General features: G+C 40.4%; 1 protein-coding gene across 5 annotated transcripts in view; it reads right to left on the bottom strand.

Annotated features, from left to right (window-relative positions):
* The window catches only part of KLHL7 (kelch like family member 7), a 53,477-nt gene that overhangs the window by 23,041 nt on the left and 5,493 nt on the right, over positions 1-24,943 (bottom strand). For 3 of the 5 annotated variants that reach the window (XM_080666848.1, XM_080666852.1, XM_080666850.1), the window contains exons 2-7: positions 15,618-15,720; positions 13,427-13,520; positions 12,982-13,106; positions 7,546-7,721; positions 5,897-6,071; positions 2,405-2,547 (exon numbers count right to left, since the gene is read on the bottom strand). In XM_080666848.1, the coding sequence (XP_080522974.1) occupies positions 2,405-2,547; positions 5,897-6,071; positions 7,546-7,721; positions 12,982-13,106; positions 13,427-13,520; positions 15,618-15,720 (816 nt within the window). Of the gene's footprint in view, positions 1-2,404; positions 2,548-5,896; positions 6,072-7,545; positions 7,722-12,981; positions 13,107-13,426; positions 13,521-15,617; positions 15,721-18,305; positions 18,416-20,811; positions 21,494-24,943 lie in introns of those variants that run through there. The other 2 variants (XM_080666849.1, XM_080666851.1) reach the window with 2 other exon arrangements.

The following is a 24,943-nucleotide window of genomic DNA, read 5'->3' as shown; positions in this document are numbered from 1 at the left end:
TTTATACTTTTACTGGGTAACCAAAAGCTGCCAACTGCAAGTACAACTCAGAGCAGGAGAATGCCCTGGAAGTGAGACAGGCTACAGTAGTACAGCTCAGCTGCTCAGGCTACACTGTGATCCTGGGGCTGCATTTGGCTTGAAGCATGTCCCACTCTGATCACAGAGCATGCCACTGGGATTCTGGAGCAAGCCAACCTACTTTAAGCTGGTACTATTTGAAAAAAAGTTTTTATTGATTTTAGAGAGAAAGGGAGAGGGAGAGAGAGACATGGATGGGCTAGCTCCTGCTGGGGATCGAGCCCATAACCTGGGCATGTACCTGACTGGGAATCAAACCTCTTGGTGTATGGGACAACACCCAACCAACTGAGTCGCACCAGCCAGTGCTAAGCAGGTACCATTTTCTCAGTAAACATCTAATGGCTGGCCACTAGTTCTAACAGACAGCAAATGCCTTACACTAAGGGAATCCAGGTAACCATATCATTAATCCTTTTTGGAGTTCATCTGATCTACCAAATCATAAATAGCATGCGTTTAACCAATAATCTGATATGTAAACATAAGGCTGGGCTTATGGAGGTCCCAAAGGCACAGAATACCTGAACAGCTAATTGCAACCCTTACCCAGTAGGCTTTTTCCCTCAACCAGGATTATGTCTTCATGGAGGCAGTCCCTAAAATCAGCGGATAAATTTGAGAAATCTGAGCTTGGTTCATTTGTGACACAACTGGCCAAATGAGGACTGCTAAAGCATTACAGTCCCTGCAGGGAAGGTACTGAAGGACCATACAGAAGAAACATATTCTGATTTGGCAAAATTTCAAGCAGTTCCTTTTATTGTCCATTATACCTTTCAGGATGGAAAGTCTTTGGTCAGTTTTTTATCAATTCTTAGGCAGTGGTGAATGATTTACCCAAATGGGTACAGATTTGGAATAAGCAAGAATGGAAGATTGCTGACAAGGAGAACTGAGGAAAGATAAAGGCTGTCCGGGAAGGACACAAATTTGTGTCCAATATAAATTCTATCCAGAATGTCCACAATTCCAGCAAAAACCTCTTAATCATCATGTGGACAGGGCTGCATCTATATCTCTCCCCCACCCCCAATCTGATACTTGCTCAGTGGCCTTAAGAGTGACCACAGTAGCAATGATAGAGGCTTACATCAGCCAGTGGCTACAGAAGCTAATGAACTCCCCCACACTACGTGACTATCCTCTACTGGCCAGGACGCACTCTGTCAATAATATTGGCCAATAGTAAGCCCTTGATTTGTTACCATACCTTGAGGGAACCAGTTAGTTACTTAATCCCAGGCTAATTATACTGGGACCTTTCCATTGTTGAAGGGACAATGCCCTGCCCTTACTGCAACTGATACTTACTCTGGATTTGGATTGGCCTTTGTGGTCTTTTGCACTCTTACCCCCACCACCATGTGTTGTGATAAATGCCTTGTACATCACCACTACAGTATTACACACAAGGCCTCCAAGCACCCACTTCAGTGAGAAAGATCAGATAAGTATCCTGATGTCAACAGGATGCTCTGGACTCTTCAAGTACCTATCATCAACAAAAAATAGGCCTACAAAATGATGAAAGAGACCCTTATGTGCTTAGATTCAACACCAATTATAGACTTGCCAGGATGGGATGCTATCTTTTAGGACTGGCATTTGCTGTGTCCCAGTAAATACTGACTGTATCATAGTATCAGCGAAATATTGTTTTTTCTCCCCCACAGTCAAAAACCCAGGTCTAAGACACAAGGGATAGAAATGTGAGTGGACTCCAGTAAGGTTATAATTAATGATCTATTTTTAAAATTGTGTCCCTACACCTATGACTCAGGCACTGCTGGCCCAACTGGCACAACATGTCCTGGAAAATACATTAAAATTGGTGATCATTTCCAGATGGTTGCATTAAAGGTAATTTTCTCTTTTCTCTTTGTGATTTTCTAGGTTTTCCAAATTTTCTAAAATGACTGTATATTATTTTATATTAAACATAATTACTGAACAAAAACAAAAAAAAATACATGTACTCCAGAAGCAGATATTCATTGAAAATGGCACATAAGGAAGACAAGGAATTGTAACAAAAGCAAGGAGTTGCTAACAAAATGAGGTGAGATAAGAGAACTAGTGCTTCATTTCCTTTGATAGTGGTCACTGTGCCGCACTCCAGAGCAATTATGGAAACATTTGAAATCTGACTAAGCCTCAATTTCCCAATTTATAAAAAGAAGATGAGAACTATGTTTCTCATAAGGTATGTAAAGGAACACCATAAACAGTAACATCTCCACAGGCACGAGTTATTACTACTGGTAGTAGGTGAGTGTCTACTTGCTCAAAACTTTCCGAAAGAAAAGGAAAAATCAATTACCTTTGGGTTAAAATATCTACAAGATTGTGGTTGAGAGCCTCCAAATAGGGCTATGCGGTAGTCATGTTTCTTTCTTCTGGGCCTTGTGCCATCTACCAGTTCTTCTCGATCCTCTGGAGACAGGAGATGATACCTCATTCCACCTGTAGGAAAATACATGGCAACTCTTTAAGAACTTCAGGCACTTTAATGCTTTTGGGGGAAAATCCACCCAAACATAATAGTGTTTTTATTTGTGAAACTGTTTTTCTATCAGCCCTCTATGAGGGGGAAGAGACAGGAGAAATATGTTAGGATCTGAGTCCTAACCAATTCATTATTCTCAGCAATTACCATTATGCTGATTGCCCCCCACTATTACATACCAGTGAATTATCTGGCTCTTCAAGCAATAGCTGCCAAAATAATAATTATTGAAATTCAGATCTCCTAACCCAGCAGTTCTCCATCTTAAACATACATTAGAAATCACCTAGAAAATCTATGAAAGCAAGCTAGGGCTATACCATAGACTAATTAAATAAAAATCTCTGGTGGTAGAGCCCAGGCATTGGTATTGCCCTTTAAAATATAGATCAAAGCCCTAGCTGGCCCAGCCTGCATGGTTCAGTGGTTGAGGGATAGGGCACATGCTGCTTGATCCCCAGTAGGGGGCGTGTAGGAGGCAGCCAATCAATGATTCTCATCATTGATGTTTCTCTCTTCCTCTCCCTTCCTTTTTGAAATCATTACAAATATAATAAATAAATAAATGAATGAATAAATGCAAGCCCGGGCTCAGTTAATTGGAATGCTATCCTGTGCACCAAAAAGATTTTGGGTTCCATCCCTGCTTGGGGCACTACAGGAGGCAACTAATCAATGTTGTTTGTGCTGACCCCTGGAGGAAGCATGAACTGTGGCCCCTTCATTGAAAGGCTTTTCCTCTCCAAGGACAGGGCTGGGGACAAGCATTCCAGCCCCTTTCCCTGGAACTTCTTGCTCCCCTTAGGCTTATTCCTTTGGGAGTTATTCCTGTGAGGGTCCAGTTTTACTTTTAATGAAAAGAGAGACTAAGAAAAAAAAATCTGCCTGAGGGCAAAGGGTAAAATAGTCATTTGCTTGTTTCAATATTAGCTCCAAGTGGAGGTCAAGTAAACTCCTTTGAGAATTTATGATGACAGTCCTGCTCTCCTGAAGGTTTGAAGTTTGAATTTACCTACCTGTAAGTCGAAGAAACCATAAGCCAAGAAAAATTCCAAGCAGTCCTGGATTACTGTACCCAGGGTACTTGGCAGAAGCAAATACTTTTCTCCTCTTGAGGAGAACAGGGAAAACCTGCAGGAATACAACCCAGGCCTCCCATATTCCTGGCAATTAAGATCAATCAAATATAAACTCATAATGTAAAATTACAAAACACAAGGATTTAAGCCACCAGAAATAAGTAAACAGAACTAACAAACAGCAGCATTTGGTCTCCAAAAACCAAATGGTATTCTCAAACACAAAACAAAAAATAACTATATGACAAATGTATATAGATGTCAAACTATAATGTTGTATCCAGCTACCTGAGAAAATATCTACAGATACTGATTAGGAGATCCCCAATTAAAAAAGGATCCAGCTAAACTGATTACCCTGCAGTTTGTCCAAGAACTGAGAAGCCACATGGCCAGTGTGCCCAGTGGTTGAGCATCGACCTATGAACCAGGTCATGGTTCGATTCCTGGTCAGGGCACATGTCCAGGTTGCGGGCTCAATCCCCAGCAAGTGGTGTGCAGGAGGCAGCCGATCAATGATTCTCTCTCATCATTGATGTTTCTAACTTCCTCTCCCTTCCTCTCTGAAACCAATAAAAATATATATTAAAAACAAAGAACTGAGAGGCCCACTCAAATATACTAATGTATCCTATCAGTTTTAAAATAGCTCACTCTTACAAATGTGATTCACTATGAAACTGATCAATTAAGAAAAGCTTCCAAGAACAACAAAAACAGGAAAAAAATTCAAAGGCAATACAGACAAGATAAGAAAAATCAAAGGCAGTATAATCCTACTTTAGAATAAGATATTAACAGACATGAAATAACAAATTAGAGAATAAGTGAAAGCTCACAGAAATTAAAAATAGCGGAAATAAAAGTGTTGAAAGAAAAATAAAGCAATCTACCAGAAGAGAGAATAACGAGGCAAATATAGATAACAAGAGATACTCAATTGCTAAAGAATCATACTACCAATAACAGAAAACTGAGAAATCTGTGGCTGACAAGATAGAGAATACCCAACATAACTTTTAAAAGAAAAAAAAAAAAAGGATGCACAGCAAGATACATTATTGTGACATTTCAAAATATCAGGTATAAAAAAAAATAAAGGCTCAGATTGGCATCAGATTTCTCAAAAGTAATACTGGAAAATAATGGAACAATGCCTTCAAAATTCTAATTAAACATGATTTTCAACATAATTCTAAACCAGCTGAACTATTCCCCAGTCTTACGGTAAATAAAGATATGAGATTTGTCAAGATTCTAAGTATTTACTGATTGCATATTCTTTCTCAGGAACCGCTGGGGATACATTAGATTAAATAGAGAGAATTAAGGAAGGGGAAGACCTAGGGTCCAGGAAGATAGCAGATCTAACGTAAGAGAGGAGAGGACATCCCAGCATTGCTGAGAAGGAAAGCCCAAAGACAAAAATTGTGGCTTAGGCCTGGAGAGTAAACAGTCCATATTGGAATAGGCAGAGGCATGCTCCCTGAAGAATATTTCCAAGAAGTAAAATAAAAGCAAAAGATTGTTTAACTGTACCGATAATTTTATCAAGTGGTATTTTATAGAGGGGTTGGGACTTAGCCTGCAAGTCACGAAAAACTAAGTAAATGGAAAAATGTTGCAATTATTAGCTCCAGGCCAAAAAACCCCCCACAAACAAAAACAAAGAAAGAAAACGTGATCACTATTTGGCTAAGTAAAATAAAGGAAACACTAGAAACAAAGTGCATGAAGACTATCGCACACAAAAAGGAGACGAAGCATAAGTAATATGTATGTATTTTCTACCTTCTATCACATAAGTCCCTGTAAAATAAGGGCCGGGGCTAAGTCCCCATCCAGGTACTTCAAAGGATTAATTATCTTCAATGTTTCTCCCTGGCTACTGAGTCTGACTCATTCTAAAGCAGTGGTTCTCAAGCTTTTTAATGCCTTGACCCTTTAATACAGTTCCTCATGTTGTGGTGACCCCCAACCATAAAATTATTTTCATTGCTACTTCATAACTGTAATTTTGCTACTGTTATGAATTGTAATGTAAATATCTGTGTTTTCCGATGGTTTTAGGCGACCCTGCTAGCAGTTCTCAACCTGTGGGTCGCGACTGTAGAGCCTAAGACCAACATGAGGAACTGTATTAAAGGGTCGTGGCATTAAAAGGTCTTTAAAGCCCTTGAAAAACTGTTACACAATCTGGTTATAAATGGATATTAAAGCAACTTACTTATCACCATCTTAAGGCATTCAGGATTGTCTTGAATAAGTGGTTCGGCTTGTACTGTTTTACTTAAGAAATTCTTTGATATAAGAGGAAACCTGACTTTAGCAAGGATATCAACCATAAATGGCTGGCGATTAGGTTCATCGTATTTCAACCACCTGACTGCAGCATCATAAACCTAAGGGAGGAAAAACAGCACAGTAAAGTTCTTATATGGCAGGAACATTTCCAGTTACCTAGATTTACTCTCACATCGAAGGGGAAGAATCTCATAACCACTATTCCAAATATTTTATTCAAATATTTGCTTTCATACCCCCAAAAAAACAAAGCCTATATTTTAGAACAGTTTACACATTGCTCTAGTGATTCTTTAAGTAACATGTTTTTTTTAGAATTACTACTACTAATGTAGTGACAGGGAGAATGTTGAATTTATGGTTTTTCAAAACAAATTACATTCCCTTTTTGGAAGGAGATATGATGTATATTTCTATTGAAAAAAATCAATATATGTTCATTTGGTAACAGGAAAACAGGTTAATTTCCTAAGAGGCCTTCCATCTCAAAAGATGTGAAAGTCACCTATGATTTTATTTAATCTAATATTCTTGAATTGTGAAATGATACTTATCTACTTTCCAAAAACTTTATAATATACAAATTTTATATTTAAAAAATAAATTACAAGATTTTTATATAAGAATTATTTTCTAAAACAATAGTGTGGCATTCATTAAACTGTACCAGACAAGTCCAAGTTTATTAATATAACTTGATTAACAAATCACAGTTTAAACACACTGAAAACAAACATTATTTCATATACTTTCACATCTACCATATAAACATTGAGCTACATAAAGTTGTTACTTTTGGGTTGGTATTAACAAAGCCTAAGCTCTAATCTCCCTATGAGTTCATTTTTTACGGGAATTGGTCTATTTTTTTAAATGAACTTTTTCTTTTGGAATAGTTTTAGATTACAGAAAAGTTGCAAAGATAGTTCAGAGTTCCCAATGACCCTGCACCCAGTTGTTAAAATGCTACATTAGTATGATACTCTTATTACAACTAACGAACCACCATTGATACATAATTATTAACTAAACTTTGTACTTTCAAACAATTTCTTAAGTTTCTATCCAATGCTTTATCCAGGAGAAAGCATATCCCTGTCTTTGCCAGCATCTAGCAACCACTTGCATTTCTTGGCTTGCAGCCCCTTCCTCCCAGCTCCAAAGTCAGCAATGGCCAGCTAAGTCTTTTTCACATCGCATCACTCAGACACTGACCCTTCTGTTTTCCTTTTCCGCATTTAAGGATGCTTATTATTACATGGAGCCCACCAGGATAATCTCATCTCAAGAGCCTTAACTTAACCACATTTCTAAAGACCCATTTGCCATGTAAGGCAACTTATTCATAGATTCCAAGGATTAGGATATAGACATTTTTGGGGGAGGCACCGAATAGCTTTATCTCTACTAAGTGGCCTAACTTTCCCTATGAAACAAACTTTGGGATACTCTAATATGAAAAATACATTATTTTCTAATTGATTCTTTTTCTTGTCATATATCCCAACATGAAGCATAAGATTTAATACAGACATTCTTACTAAGAAAAATGTGAGAAGGCAGTTTAGTCACCTGATCCTCTGCTCTCACAGTCAAAGTGTCCTGGTTGAGGAGATGTGTAACTCGCTTGACATCAAGTTGTAGAAATTCATCAGTTTTGTAAACTTCAGTAAAATGCTGATGAATAAAGTCATCTGCAGTTGCTTTCAATTCCGGACAGTCTAAACACTCTGCTAGCACACTTATACCTAAACACAGAAAGAAAATGAATAGAAAATCACTTTTAAAAAGCCTAAACCTACACTGAAGATAAAATATGACTCCAAGAAGCCTGCATGAATTTCATAAACCTGGGTTATTTTTTCTTCCATTGATTTGTCTATTTTTATGCCATTTTATGTATGGCTGATTTTGATATTTTGTAGGACAAGACCCCTTCAACATTTTTTCAAACCTTTCTTGGCTAGGTTAAACATTTTCTCTTGCATATTAATTTTAAAATAAGCTTATCACATTCTACTTTAAAAATCCTAATATAATTTTAACTAGGATTAAACTTAATTTTTAAATTACTTTGGGGACAGTGACTGCTCTGCAATCTGGAAGAGCTCCACTTAGGAACATGACATAGCTCATTTATTCAGATTTTTGATTATCAATGTAATTATACAATTTTCTTCACACAAACCCTATATTTTCCATTCAGCCTTTTCCTAGCAATTTAATTTTTGTTTGGGAGAGAAATTATTAATTGATTATTAATGTTACTTTATCAGGAATCTGCAAAGTCCTTACTGTCGACTGGCTAAATTTAGCCACATTCCACTGTAGAGTCAGCAGCTAAGAATATTTTTTAATATTTTTGAAGTGTTGTGTGTGTATATATATATATATATATATATATATATATCCAGGGAAGAAGGAGGGGAAGGGGAAGGAATAAAGAGGAGAAGGGAAGGAAGGGAGAAGGAGGAGGACAAGGAGGAGTGAGAAGGGCCACATACTATCTCTCTCTTTACAGAAAAAGTTTGCCAATCTCTCTAAATAAAACCATTGGTTATTGTATGTGATCTCCCTTCAAAGTCATGATATAAATTTTTTTAGTTCATTATCGTGATTTTCCATGTTTCAACTTCATGTTGTCTTCAGATAATGAGTTTTGAAGCTTTAATATTTATACCCTAAAGGTTCTAATAACTGATGCCTGCTAATAAATCTGTCACATTATAAATGTACTGACTGATGCCATGCATGGGAGATTTTCATGTTGAACAGTTGGACATATCTGTACACTTATGCTCCCATCAAGGAGATGGCATTTTCACAAAGAAACCAGTATTTGTTTATTGACTAGTTTTTGATAGTTGAGTGTGTTGCAATTATGCAATCTATTTAAATACCATAAAAATCAATAAAATATGAATGTGAAAAGTAGTTGTTTCTATGAAAAGTAATCTATTTTTCTTAAATATATTTTTATTGATTTCAGAGAGGAAGGGAGAGGGAGAGAGAGATAGAAACATCCATGATGAGAGAGAATCATCAGTTGGCTGCCTCCTGCACGCCACCTACTGGGGATCAAGCCTGCAACCAGGGCATGTGCCCTTGACTGGAATCGAACCTGGGACCCTTCAGTCTGCAGGCCAATGCCCTATCCACTGAGCCAAACCGACTAGGGCTGAAAAGTAATCTTAAGGTTTAAGACAGATTTGAAAAAAGCTCAAAATAGGCATGACCAAGAAAACTGATAAAATCCAGAAAACAGTACTCAGGTTCTCATTAACTTATTGCTTTTCCTCCACCTGTTCCTTCTGAAATTCCTACTTCAAATTAGTGTCCTTATATCTTCTTTTCTTGTCATTTATCTTTTCAATAATTGTTTCCATTTCTTTGCATTGTTCTTTTGTATCATGAGGCAATTTCCTGTTTGATATTTATGTATTTACTAGTGGCCCGGTGCACGAAATTTGTGCACATTAAAAGGGGATTAATTAGAGGAAATAATTTAATATTGCTATTTGCCCTTTCTCTATAATAGAAGTGTCAGAAATGAAAGAAAATTAGTAAAATGTATATGAAAACCTTCCTCCTGTCAGAGTCTGGGGCGCACCAGAGTCCCACCCACCCACATGTGCCTCAAAATTGTGTGAGACCCAGACCTGGCCAGCCCCTGCCCCCATTGGGCTAGATCCAGACCTGGCCAGTCCCACCCTTGTCAAGCCCTGCCGGGCAGGGGACGTAGCCTCAGGTCCCCTGGCTTGGCGCCAGGACGGGGGGGGCATGGCCTGAGGTCCCCCAGGCCAGATTGGGGTGGGGGGGTGTGCCTTGAGGTCCCCCGTCAAGCCCTGCCAGGTGTGGGACATGGCCTGAGATCCCCTGTCAAGCCCTGCTGGATGGGGGGCATGGCCTGAGGTCCCCCGTCAAGCTCTGCCAGGCGGGGGTGAGGGTGGGGTGCAGCCTCAGGTCCCCCAGCCCGGCACCGGGAGGGGGGAACAGCCTCAGGTCCCCTGTCAAGCCCCATTGGCAGGGGGGTGCGGCCTCAGGTCCCCCCGGGCGGGGGGCGTGGCCTGAGGTCCCCCAACCCAGCACTGGAGGTGCACCTTGAGGTCCCCTGTCATGCCCCACCCAGGCAGGGGGACGCAGCCTCAGGTCCCCTGTCAAGCCCCACCTGGTGGGGGACGTGGCCTGAGGTCCCCTGGCCTGGCACTCGGGCCGGGGGAGCAGCCAATGATCCCCTAGCTCAGCACCAGGACAGGAAGCACACCTTGAGGTCCCCCGTCAAGCCCCGCTGGGTGGGGGGCGTGGCCTGAGGTCCCCCATCAAGCCCCACCAGGTGGGGAGTGCGGCATGAGGTCCCCTGGCCTGGCGCTGGGGCCGGGGGATCAGCCTGAGGTCCCCTTGCCCAGCACCAGGACGGGAAGCGCACCTTGAGGTCCCCATCAAGCCCTGACAGTTTGGGGGCACAGCCTGAAATCCCCAGTCAAGCCCTGCCAGCCTGAGGTCCCCTGTGAAGTCCCATGAGGGCGGGGGAGGGCGTAGCCTCAGGTCGCTGCTGATTGCTTGTTAAGGCTGCTTATGGGAACTTGGCCTCAGCTGTGGGTGCAACCATCTTTGTGACGGAGTGATGGTTAATTAGCATATTCCCTCTTTATCAGATAGGATTTACTTATTTATTTTTTAGGTATTCCATTCTATTTTTTAAATTCAAAGGAATTTCATGGAAAATCATGCCTCTCACGCCCCCCCCCCCCCCGCCCCCAATGCATCCCTTATATTTTAAGTTCTCTTCCATTTCTTATGTTAAATGGCTATAGGAGCCATTCATTTTGGCTGTTTGAGTTCCTGCCTCTCAAACTACTGGGTTTCTTTTAACTTTGGGTTTCTTTTAACTTTGTACATATGCCCTTTGCCTAATTCCATCAGCTGTCATGGATTCCTTTAGCATTCATAGAAGTCAGATTGTTGGGATCTTCTGGGTAGCAGAAATTGACAACTGATGAAAAATAAGACAGGAGTTCTCCAATCAGCTCCCAGGGGAGCTATGCTCAGGGCTAAAAAGAAAACAGGCTGAAGCACTTCACTGGGGTACTGAGCAGCTGCACTTGGCTCATCTGGGAGGGCCGCTGTCTTTGCCCCAGGCTTAGCCAGATTATCAGGCTCCCTCCTAGGCTGCTACCTCCCAGCTTTGAGAGAAGGCATCCAGAGGTCAAACTCCTAAATGGTCTCCTCAGAAGCCCAAAGCTTAAGATGTGGTTAGCACTAACTTGCTTCAGGTTCCACACTATGCTTTGTACTGCCACATCCACTCCCTATATTATAGATGAATCACCCCAGTATGAAATTTAGCGAGTTAGGGAAACACACTTTAAACCATCATCTTCCAAATCCTCTTTAAAATCTTTTTTTTTTATAATACATTTTTTTAAAATATATTTTATTGATATTTTACAGAGAGGAAGGGAGAGGGACAGAGAATTAGAAACATCAATGAGAGAGAAACATCGATCAGCTGCCTCCTGCACAACCCCCACTGGGGATTTGCCTGCAACCCAGGTACATGCCCTTGACCGGAATCGAACCTGGGACCTTCCAGTCCACAGGCCGACGCTCTATCCACTGAGCCAAACCGGTTTCGGCTTATAATACATTTTGAACAAATTTATTTATATAAGGGAAAATAAATCTCAGGAATATAAATCTTATTGCTATACGGAGCCACAAATTATGGCCCAAGAGATAGAAGGGCTCATCCCAGAGTGTCTCTATTGGGGTTGAAGGCTGGTCTTTTATTCCTAATATAGGAATATTTTCACTATGTAAACCAATGGCTACCTTCAAAAAAGAATTCCATTAGTATAGCTACTTCCTCTCCTGCCCCATTTGGTTCAGTTCCTTTTCTGGATACCAGAAACAATCTCATTCTCATCCCCTTTACCTGGCTTTGATCCCTCCTTAAAATTTATTCCACTTCCTTTCTACCTGTCTTCTAAGATCTTTATCTCTGCACTCACAGTGAGGGGAAGGGGTGCCAGATGGATAATGAAACTGTCTAGGAGGAGGGAGCCTAGAAAAGGGGGAACAGAGGAGGCTTGCCAAACTTCTCAAGCATCTCCAGGAGCCCTTGGGCTTCTTGTCATCAGCACTCCTCATCTTCTCCCGTGGGTCAATAATCTCAGCATTGGCTGGATTCCTAGACCTCTCTCTCTACTGTCTGTCCTTGATTCCACTTTCTTTCCTAGATTCCTACCCTGATCCTCTTCTACTCTGAATCACAGCAAGAGTAGGAAAATGTAATTACAAGGATCTGGATGTTCATTCATGTGCTGCTGAGCAAGATCTCACAGTGAAAGCATACCACACCGCATTCTGGAAAACTCTGATCAACTTTCTCTGCTTCTCCTGGTATCAAATATAAACTACTTTATTAATGGCTTTGAAATGGAGTGCTATAGCAGCCCCTTAATTAGTATCTTACTGTACAGTCTAGGATTTTTAAGGCTTCTAGTATACAACAGTTAGCAGATCTGACTATAGAGGGACAGCACAGTGTAGCAGTGAAGGATAGATTACTTCAGAGTTCAACCCCAGCTCCTCCACATACCAGCTATATGACCTCAGCAAGTTACATAAACTCAGTTTCCTTATCTGTGACAGGTCATAGTAATCATAAGGTCTTCAACACAGGTAAACATTCATGTTTACGTTATGTCATATATCACACACCACCACCAGATGTAATCCTTACTCCTTTCTAGATAAACAAAAAATCATTAATAAAGCTATTTTATATTTTGGAAAATACTGATACAGTATTTGATGAGCTCATTGCTGCCCAAGTTAATATGTACTTCTCTAAGCTCTTCTTAAAATGTATTACTAGAAAAATTTCTAGTGAACATGTCTTTAAGATTAAATGAGGATACTTACAACCACAGTTTGTTTTTTTTTTACTAAAATACACATTAAAAGTTTTATTTTATTTTTTTAAATAGGAATCTGATTTCTTACCAAGACAATTTGAAGCATCAACTTGTTCTTTCAAAAAATCAACACACATTTTCTTCACAGGTTCAATCTGGTACTGGTTTGCTGCATCTAATAAAGACTGAACATTGTTGCTGTTCACAGAAATTCTGCAAATAAGTTAAAGTGAATATTAATTCCCTACATTTTTTATTTAAATAATGCTACTGTAGAATGCATCCCACTAGACCCTGAAATTAAGCAAAAAATAAAAGTTTCAATCCTTGAAATTAGTATGGCAGAGGACCTTCAACTTCCCCCTCCTGTCAATTCAACCCCCTCCTCCCACCTCCCCCTGCTCCCCACCAGGGCCAAATCCTTGAAATGTTTCATTCTGAAGAATCTGGAACACACTGATTTGCTACAGTGCTTTGCCATGATAGATCCCAACCTTACCCCTCCACTACAGAAATAATCCTCCTTAACTTACCTAGCAGTATAAGCAAATTCCACAAGTTGTTCAATAATGTCAGGTTCAGCATCTTTGAGTTCTACTTCGAAGGACTTTGATTCAAGCATGTTAGCTAAAATGAAGAAGAGAAACACAAATGGCATGAGTACTACCACAGAGGAACAGCTTATTCCAGGCCATGTAAATATGGAGAGGAATAAAAGGACAAGGACTTCTCTGGAAAATACTCCAGAAAGCCCAACATTCTGACAATAAAATCAAATTAATTCTCCACACTTGAGATATGCCTTAAATTAAAATTATCTAAGAAATTAGTGAATTAGTGTACTTCTTTATAAAAAAAAAGGGGGGGGGGCCAAGTGAACAGAGAGAAATAAAACTGGACTTAGTATTTTCCCAACTTCTAAAATAATTTAGTAGCACTCTTTTAATTTGTTATGAGCAAAATGCCTCTGATGTTGCTAGAACAAACCTAGAACAATGACCATTATATATAGTCAGCTACAACTAGCAAAGCTCTCCTCTTCCCCAAAATCCTGGCAGGTAGATACATTTCATAACTTGATGAAGCTCATGAAACAGTACTCAGTAGAGGTACAAGGACTTGGACCCAATTCTCAACTCCAACTCTAGGATTCTTTCTAGTATTATCTATATATGCAAAAGGCTAAAATGCTAAGTGTCCTTCCACCTGTCCGACTGGTCGCTATGATGCGCACTGACTATTTACAGAGAAACGGCAGCGGGGACCTGGTGCTGACAAAGCAACACTCGGCTTCCCCCAAGTGGGACACAGGCCCCGCCACCACCCTGGAGCGACAGCCCACTAAATCACAGCCAACGCTGCCCAGATCCCATGGCCAGCCCAGAAATGGTTGCTGTGGGTGTCCGGTAATGACGTCACATAGTAACGCCCGGCTTCCTCTCCCTAGCAACTAGCCTCCTTGCAGTTTCTGCAGCCCAGGAACCCAACTTGCTTTATAGCTAGGTGGAAACATTTATACTTTAACCAAATGTCTGTGAAGTGTTTTCCCATGCCTCATCTCACTTGATCCTCACAGAAGTCCTGGAGTAGGTAGATAGGAGACTTGGTAGAATCCTATTTTCTTTTCATTAGTTGGAAAATGGAGATTTAGAAAGCTTAGAAACTTGACCTGACTGAAAAGAAGTAAGAAATGGTGGACGTTGAAAATGACTTCAGGTTTTCTCACTGTGCAGAATATAGTCAAACACTGCTGCAGTTAAATATTTTACCCTTTGTTCTCCCTGAGTGATCTACAATAATAATCTGTTTCGTGTTGATATTTACTGCTGTGTTGCTAACAATTACCTGTAAGAGTAGTTGGGGTGCTTCACTGGGCTGGAAAAAGTTTAGCTACATCAGAAAGCAGGTCTAATTAAGCAAGTTTATTCTATATATGTAAAAGGCTAAGTTGACTCGCGCATGTGCGATACATATAAAGCTCTCACTGGCGCCAATCACACGTGTGTGTTTCGATCTGTCATTGTCGATCATGAATTTGGTTGACACTGCTATTATAAAGGGCGAATAGTGATATTAAAATATTTCTTCTAATTAATTTCCTTTCAATGTGCATGAATTCGTGCACGGGGCCACTAATATGTAATATTTCATTTTTATTTAACTTAACTTGCTGGATAAAATGTCATAAGGTTTATCTGTTCCTTTGCCTTTCTACCAGAGGTTAAGAAGAAAACTGTAGACATTTAAGTAGAAGCTGTATCCCCATTAATAAACAACTGGGGCTTTTAGGGCTAATGAAATGACATGATTCCTTTGATTAATCATAACCATGACCACTTTTCAATCTCTTCACTGTTTTATGATCTTAACTTCTTTATAAACCAGGAAAAAATGGCATGTTTTCATTTAGACCCATCTCATTCCCATCCTATATAATAAAGACGTAATATGCAAATGGTTGTTACGCTGTGAAGCATAATGACAGACCGCGTTACAACTGGATCACGGATCAGCAGGAGGGTAGGGCAGTGAGCTACAAGCGGGAGGCGGAGAGCTACAGGAGCGGGCAGGGCAGCAAGTTATGAGGGGGGAGCGGGGGGAGCTACAGGAGGGTGGGGCAGTGGGCAGAGAGCTAATGGAGGGCGGCAGTGAGCTACTGGCGCATGGATTCATGCGCACTGCTACTAGTAGAATAAATAATATGTTTGACCTTAAGATACTTACTTGTGAACATTAAGTTAAAAAAGTGACTGGCTGCTGCAAGGACAACACGATGAGCAGGTATTTTTCTTTCCTGGACCATAAGGATCACATCACACAATGTTTTCTAATCAAGAGAGAGAAAAATAAAATCAAAAGGGGCTCAGTGGGCCAGGTTTAGCAAACATATTAAACAGGTGCTTGTCAAATGCTTCATCTCTATTTCCTATTTAAATTTGTGTTTTTTTCCAGTACAGAATTTATAATATGACCTATTTAGGAAGAACTTACAGAGTGCTGTCATGAGTTTTCTGTACCAAAATCAGGCACTGAACTTCCCAAGAGTTAGGAAAATCTTTATAATCAGCAAAGAAGTAGTCTACTAATTTTTTAAGGGAAGACAATTTTTTTTTTTCTGAGACAAATTCTAAGCTATTTATCACAGTGAGATTTTATGGGGACAGTAAATGACATAATGACAATGTCCTTAATGGCTCTTCTTTCTGGCTTAATCCCTATGCACTTACTCCCCGTCCCTCCAATAGAGCTGTCTGCTTGCTCGTTATCTATGAGTATGCTCTATTTTGCTTGGTAGTTCAGTTTGTTCATTAAATTCCACATATGAATGAAATCATATGGTACTTGTCTTTTTCTGACTGCCTTATTTCACTTAGCATCATGTTCTGCAGGTTCACCCATGCTGTTGAAAAGGTTTAAAACTTTCTTTGTTTTGCCCTGGCTGGTCTGGCTCAGTGAATAGAGCATCCAGCATCTGCCTGGGGACCAGAGGGTCCCGGGTTTGGCTCCGGGCAGGAACACGTGCCTTGGTTGCAGGCTCCTCTCGGGCCAGGCACTGGTCGGGGCTCGCAGGAGGCAACCAATCAATGTGTTTCTCTCACATCGATGTTTCTCTCTGTTTCCCTCTCTCTTCCACTCTCCCTAAAAAAAATCAATGGAAAAATATCCTTGGGTGAGAATTAACAAAAAACAAAAAGAAAAAAAGAAATGCAATGCCTCGTTAAAAAACTAAAACAACTTTCTTTGTTTTTACAGAATAGTATTCCATTGTGTAAATGTATGCTTTTCAAACATAACAATCTGCTTTTGAAAATGATCTATCCTTGATAAAATCCAGAGTACACACTGCATTTCCTAAGACATTAGCCTTCATAGATCTAAATTCAAACAGAAACAACTCAGAATACAGAGTGGGTGAACCAAATGTCCATGCAGCACTCTTTCCTTAAACAACACTTCTCTCAAATGTACTTCTGATAGGAGTTGGATATCAGTCACTTTTAAATTGTGATTTCTGACCAAGGCCAAAAGAGACATCACTCTAGATTGCTGAAAGAAGGCAGATTTAGACTAAGTACTAAAAATGTTGGAAAAATTGAATATTAAAGAAAAAAGTAAGGTTTATTAGAACCATTAGGGATGAATTTCAAGAAGAAAAAAAGTCCTTTCTGTAAAATAAAATTTCAATTTCTTACTGATATTAAATATATAATTTATAGGTAAGGATCAGAGAAAATTTACAGCCTGGGATATGTTAAGCACTCTTAGGAACTGGGAAAATAGTATTTTCAGGCTAAAAAAAAATCTATCACTCATAGAAATAGCTCAGGGGATATGGCATTTTGCATTTTTAAAATATTTTGTGGTAACTATTAATATAGTTTCTGGCCCTAACCGGTTTGGTCAGTGGATAGAGCGTCAGCCTGCAGACTGAGAGATCCCAGGTTCGATTCTGGTCAAGGGCATGTACCTTGGTTGCGGGCACATCCCCAGCAGGAGGTGTGCAGGAGGCAGCTGATCGATGTTTCTCTCTCATCGATGTTTCTAACTCTCTATCCCTCTCCCTTCCTCTATGTAAAAAATCAATAAAATATATTTTTAAAAAATATATAGTTTCTGATAGATAAATCACTGCTATTTCCTATTTTATTACTCCAGGAATAAAAATCCAAATAAGATGGTAATGCTTAGATTGAGAAAGGAAATGGGCCCTAAACAGTTGGCTAAAGGATGAACAAAATTTCCCTTTTATGGCTTATTTGAAGATTTTTTTATAAGGCTATAGACTACTGCTTAGAAATTATATGCAGATTACTTAAAGTTAAAGATATTGTTATTCTAATAACGTCTTGAATTTTAAAAATGTTATTTCCTTTTATTTGGGGAGGAGGTTCAGAGTAGGCATAACTCTCAGGTAATTTTGCTACAAACCACACCAAAAAAACAACAATACCCAGGTACCAAAAACTAAACCAATGATTTGGTTACCACCAAAACAAGCTGATCAAGTTCCTTAAGAGAAAAATAAAGGGAGCAGGGAAGGAAAGGAAGGAGGAAAAGAATATGGACAGAATTGCAAGCAAATAAGATAGGGGAGGGATCTATGGCTGCTGATGGAAAGTTCCAGAAAATGTAGAGAGAGTTAAATTGAAATGTAGCAAAAAACCTTTCCAAGGCATACACAGCAATAGGGAGTTTTAGTGGAGTGAATTAATAGGCACTGGAGGACATTAGGGAAATCAGAGGGATCTTAGAGTAATTTAGTCTTAATCTAAAATTAACCTTCGGCTGGATATTAATGTTGTGTGTGTGGGGGGGGGGTGTGAAAGGGGAGGAATCTTTTTTATCCAAATGGTACATTTATTTGACTGTACTACAATAGATCGATAGGTTTCAACAAGAAATGGGACTGACCTAGAGAGAGTTCCCTCCTGATATCAGTCATCTGGAGAAGAGGCGTAACCACAGATAATGGGAAGAGAAAGACACTCAGGTAAATTGGAGAATGTGAGAGGTAACAAGTCCTAGGTGGAATGAAGAGAAACAAAAAGTACCTGTTGAACAATACATGTTCACTGGATAAAACAAGAAAAATAACCCCTGCAATTTCTCTATTTATGTCCCTCATATTAATTTCAGTTTTTGAGAAACTTTGCCTCTGGAGAAAAACCAAGATGGCGGCATAGGTAAACACCTATACTGCTGCCTCGCACAACAATTTCAAAACTACAACTAAAAGACAAAACTGACATCATCCAGAAACACAGGAAGGCTAGCTGAGTGGAAATTCTACAACTAGAAGGAAAGAGAAAAGGACACTGAGACTCAGAGGAGCCGTGGAGGGCAGAGGTGCGGAGATGCGGAGATGCAGAGACGCGCACACGTGCAAAGGGTGGGCGGCTGAATACGTGGCTGGCTTTCTCGAATGGGAGGGAGACAAAGGCTCCCCATTGCGCTGAACTCTAGTTCCGGGTGAGACTTGGGGAACTCTGACTTATATGGGTGAAAATAGACTGTCAGGAGGAAGCACACTGAGACTCAGGGGAGCTGCAGAAGGCAGAGGTGTGGAGGCACACGCAGAGAGGGCGGGTGCTGAGCGCGTGGCTGGCTTTCTCGTTCGGGAGGGAAACAAAAACTCCCGACTACACTGTACTCCAGTTCCGGGTGAGACTTTGGGTACCCAGACTCATTGGGGAGAAACTGGACTGTCTGGCAGCGGGCAAAACTCGAGGGCAACTTTCTCTCACAGGTGCGTGCAGCCGTTGCCACGGGACACTGAGACCCAGGGGCCTCTTAGGGCGGGGCTGACGGGAAACCAAGGCTGTCTGCTCCACCCTGAGACTCTCTGCCCCATCCAAGCTGAGCACAGAAGCTCTTCCAGCCTAGACACAGCTGATCCTCACAGCCAATTGGCCTGGAGGTCAACTCCTCCCAGGGATACCAATAACAATCTAGGCTTAACTACAATAAGACTATGCACACAGCCCACAAAGGGGTGCACCAAGAGTGTCCACCTCAGGTAACTGGGGAGGCTGAGCCACTGGGCCCTAGAGGACACCTACCACACAAAGCCACTCTATCAACTCAGGGAAGCAGCCAAAATGTGGAGACAAAGAAACAGGTCACAAATGAAAGAAATGGAGGAAAGCAAACGACTGGATATAGAGTTCAAAACCGCAGTTATAAGGTTTTTCTAGAAAAGGCCGATAAATTTAATGAGACCCTAGAGGATATGAAATAGGATCAACTAGAAATTAAGCATACAGTGACTGAAATAAAAAATATTATACAGAGACCTAAAAGCAGACAAGAGGATCGCAAGAATCAGGTCAAAGATTTGAAATACAAAGAAGCAAAAAACACTCAACTGGAAAAGCAAAAAGAAAAAGAATCCAAAAATATGAAGATAGTGTAAGGAGCCTCTGGGACAACTTCAAGCGTACCAACATCAGAATTATGGGGGTCCCAGAAGAAGAGAGAGAGCAAGATACTGAAAACCTATTGGAAGAAATAGTGACCGAAAACTACCCCCACCTGGTGAAAGAAATAGACTTACAAGTCCAGGAAGCACACAGAACCCCAAACAAAAGGAATCCAAAGAGGACCACACCAAGACACATCATAATTAAAACGCCAAGAGCAAAAGACAAAGAGAGAATCTTAAAAGCAGCAAGAGAAAAACAGTTAGTTACCTACAAGGGAGCACCCATATGATCGTCAGCTGATTTCTCAATAGAAACTATACAGGCCAGATGGGAGTGGCAAGAAATATTTAAAGTGATGAATAGCAAGAACCTATAACCAAGATTACTCTTCCCAGCAAAGCGAACATTCAGAATTGAAGGTCAGATAAAGATCTTCACAGATAAGAAAAAGCTAAAGGAGTTCATCACCACCAAACCAGTACTATATGAAATGCTGAAAGGTATTCTTTAAGAAGAGGAAGAAGAAAAAGATAAAGATAAAAATTATGAACAACAAGTACGTATCTATCAACAAGTGAATCTAAAAACCAAGTGAATAAAAAATTTGATGAACAGAATAAACTGGTGAATATAATAGAATCAGGGGCATAGAAAGGGAGTGGACTGACAATTCTCGGGGGGAAAAGGCTGTGGGGGTGCGGGAAGAGACTGGACAAAAAGCGTACACCTATGGATGAGGACAGTGGGGGCGGTATGGGCAGAGGGTGAGGTAGGAACCGGGTGGAGGGGAAAAAAGAGGAACAATGGTAATAATCTGAACAATAAAGATTCATTTTTAAAAAATTTAAAAAAAATAGAAAAAAATTTCAGTTTTTGAATAGTCTCTTATAAACAGCACAGATTTTTGTCTGACTTAGTCGGAAGTTCTCACCAACTAAGAATATTTTTAGTAGTGTTTAATTCTTCATATTTATTACTGATAACTTATGTTTTACCTTAAAATGCCATCTTCTTTATGCTATTTATTTTGCTTTCTTGCTGTCTTCTTTTTTCTTTAACTGCCAGTTGCTATTTTGGACACATTTTCTTTGCACTTTTTTCTTCCTTTAGAGACTGACTTACAGATATGTCAAGTATTTGCAAACTGAACTCAGCAGGGTATTAGTCAAATATTGTTCTAGGAATGCAAGGAGGGTTCAAAAAAAGTAATTCTATTAATGCAATTCATCATATTGACAGGCTAAAAGAGAAAAACTTCTTGTAGAAAAACTTCAATAGATGGCAAAAGACTGTTGAATAAGTTCACTTTCTGAGACTTTAATAAAGAAAACGATGTGCCTGCATACTAAAGGTCAAATATCAGAACTCCATAGCAAACATCAAATTTAATGGTGAAACAGGAAAGGCATTCTCATTCAAGTTTGAAACAAGTGGAAATTTGATATATGATAAAGATACCATTTCAAAAATGTGGTGAGAGGGAGGAGCACAGACAAAGTTTAGGGCAGTAAAACTATTTTGTATAATGCTGTAACAGTTGATATATGTCATGAAATATTTGTCAAAACTCATAGAATGTACAACAGAAAGAGTGAAACCTAATGTAAACTATGGTCAATAATAATGTCAAAATATTGGCTCATCAGTTGTAACAAATGTATTACACGAATGCAAGATGTTAATAATAGGGGAAACGGTGGGGGTGAGGGCGAAGGGGTAAATGGAAACTGCACCTTCTGCTCAATTTTTCTGTAAAACTAAAACTGCTCTAAAAATAATTCAAAAAATTAATTCAAAAAATGTAGTGAGAGATCAGATAATTGAAAAAAGGTATTGGGATAAATGTTACACTTTTATGGAAAAATTAGATTCCTGGCTCTTAATGTACGCCCTCTTCCTCTGGGGAACGTAAGCACTGGGAAGGAAGTTTCAGTCCTTTTCTTCAACTGTTACTTGTGGAACAGTGACTATAGGATGGGCAAGAGTATGGTAGTGTCACATGGAGCCAGGCCTCCTGGCTCATTCTTCTTCCATAATTCTGCCCCCAAAGTGAACAGGGGAAAAGGGGAAACTCTAGGAGACCCAGCAGCCGAGTACATCTCATTGGCAAGTGTCTAAAATGTTGTCTAAGAAAAACAATGTGTCTTATGAAACATTATTAGTATAGATGAAATTCCTTCTCTATATGGTAAAGTGTCCCTACTCGCCTGTTGATAAAGTGATTCCTCCCAGTGAGTTTAGTCTTGGAGTCTATCAATTATAGACAGCTGATAGACTGGCAACCTCTCAACAACAAAAGCCAAGATTTTGTTTTTGAAAACCCTCCTCAGAAATGGAAGTTTCTGTTCTCTTTTTGGCTGGGAACAATAATGTGGGTTAGGATTGTATAATAATGTCAACCTTTGCACTATTTATTATAGAGATAGAGGAGATTTGCTTGGATCTCTTCAGGTTTGTGAAGATGGGGAGGATGCTGTGCTAATCTTAAGAGTTCTAGGGTTCCTTTGACATGCAAAAAAAATGTGGCATGTGGCACCCAATACCTTGAAATTAAAGAAATTCAGCTTTAGAGGTATTATATGAAATCTATTTCAATGGAAGGCAGCCTACACTGCAGCTGTTGAGGAAGCTATCCTGATTACCCAAACACTTAGGCCTATGCCTTATTGCTGAGACTGAGCAGTATACGAAACCAGGGAGAGCAGACATTTGCAATTCAATTGCTATCACTTTAATTTATAGGAGATCACAGATGTGGGAATTTAATAAAAGGACTCATAAGGGTCAAATTTGAGGGATTTTATGTTGCTAGTTGGAATTAGATGCAGTGCTTTAAGTCATGTAGTTCACTGCAGACTATCTGGAACACTATGAATGATATCTTGAGAAAAAATTGAGATGGGAAATGGAAGTGAACTTAATTGATATCTATCCATTTCAAAGCTTTCTGGAGTAAAAACTTAAATAGCTTCCTAAACTAGTCTTCAGAGGACACACAAAAGAACAGTTATTGATGGAGGATGCTTCGTCAGCACTGAAGATAGAACAAAGCACTCCCTGGGCCAGTAAGAAAATAGAAACCCTAAAAGACAAAGTAAACTTGGAAATAAGAACTTACAGCTACTAAGTCCAGCTAACTTCTGTTGGAGTGGGGTGGGACTTTGGTGTCCGAATTCTATCAATGCAGGAAGTTTATATAAGGATCAATGTCCAAATGAGACACAAGAGATCATACTATTGACAGGTAGTCAAGTAATCCCCCATGTGCAGTGCTTCTCTAATAAAACAAAGTGGAAAAATTAGGCTTTTCTTAAGAAGCCCATATATAGATAGGTCTTTCTACTCACCTCTGCAAACCAATAATCTAAATTTTGGGATCTGCATATTTTTATGTCCTGCAAGGGAAAAAAAAAATAAAAAAAGATGGCTGGACCCCAATCCAGCTTATAGAGTCTACCATAAGACACAGCTTACGGTCCTGCTTAAGTAGAAGTAAGTGGGCATCCTATATAAGAAAGAGGTAATATGCAAATTGACTGTCACATCATCACAAGATGGCGGCACACACAGAGGCAGTGTGCCTGCTGTCAGAATCCCCCCAGCCCTGTCGGGGGCCTCAGGTCCTCCTGCATCCCCACTGACTGACAGCTTGCCCAGGCTCCTCCAACGAGCTGCCCATCCCTCTCTTCCTCCCTCCCTGAAGCTGAAGCCTGACTGTGGTGTCCAACAAATTGGAAGTTATAACTCATGTCATTGAGAGTATCCTCCATTCCTCAGCCAGAGCCAGCCACTCCACATGCCTGCTGCCGAGTCCCCTCAGCCCCGCTGGGGGCCTTGGGTCCTCCTGCACCCCCACTGACTGAGGCTCAGGCAAGCAGGGCTGGCCGAGGCGCAGACAAGCCTCACAGGGAGGCTGCCCAGCTGCCAGGGCCAGCCAAGGCTTGTGCTGCCGGCAGTGGCAGCAGCAGAGGTGTGATGGGGTCGTCACCTTCCCCTGATTGCCTGGGTTGCCTCCCGCTCCTGAGAGCTCTCAGACTGTGAGAGGGGGCAGGCTGGGCTGAATTTTCATGCACCAGGCCTCTAGTCATTAATAAAACAGCAGTATCTTAAGCTCTAACTTAATTAGATTAGGATCTTGAGATCTCCCTCCCTCCCTCTCTCTTTCTCTCTCACAAACACACACACACATACACACGACAAAATTAGGAAGACAGATATAAACTCGAGACCTCATTTCCTTTCCTTTGGGTGAGGTGAACATTAGAAATGTTCTTCCCTTCCAAGGTGCAGTTCTTTTGCCCTCTGTTCCCAATACCACACATAGATACAGACATAGACAGACAGACACACTACATTCTCCTTTCAGAGAAAAAAAGCCTTATTAGTGGTTTTCTTTCTTTCTTTTTTTTTAATCCTCATCCAAGGATATGTTTTATTGATCTGAGAGAGAAAGGAAGAGAGGAAGGGAAGGAGAGGGATCAGGAAGGAGAGGGATGTAGGAGAGGAATGTAGGGGAGTAAAGAGGGGAGGAGGAAGGGAGAGAAAGAGAAAGGGAGAGGGAGGGAATGAGGAGGGAATGAGAGAGAGGGAGGAAGAAAAACAGTGATTGGTTGCCTCCCCTACGCAACCTGACGGGGAATCAAACCTGCAAACTTTTTGGTGTATGGGACTACACTCCAACCAAACGAGCCACCTGTCTGGGTCCAAACTTTTTTCTTTAAGCAGCAGAATCCACTTTCAAATGATCTGATTGTATATAATTTATATAGACAGGATGGTTTCTCTGTAGTCAGAACTAGCCTGGCAATCAAGGGATGGAAGAGTTCCCATCACTGTTATGCTTAATGAGTCACTTAAAAATTTTTTTTTGATCTTAGTAATGTCTTTCTGGGGATGGATTCTGTAAGTTTAGAGATTTAGGAACCCTAAAAAGAATGATTCAACCAAGCGATACAGCAATATGTTTACAGAACTGCAAGTTAAGATGGCGACCTTGTCATTTTGGGCTCCTCCTGCCACCGGGTAAAAAGAACAAAAGTTATTACATTTAGCTGGGTGCCTGACTCTAGCCATCCATGGGGCAGAAGATGGCTGGAACTCAGGGGATCCCCTTGGGTACCTTGTGGT

Source organism: Plecotus auritus (assembly GCF_963455305.1).
Source record: "Plecotus auritus genome assembly, chromosome: 4".
NCBI lineage: Eukaryota > Metazoa > Chordata > Mammalia > Chiroptera > Vespertilionidae > Plecotus > Plecotus auritus.
The sequence above is the reverse complement of the archived record's forward strand: the minus strand, read 5'-3'. Positions and strand labels throughout refer to the sequence as shown.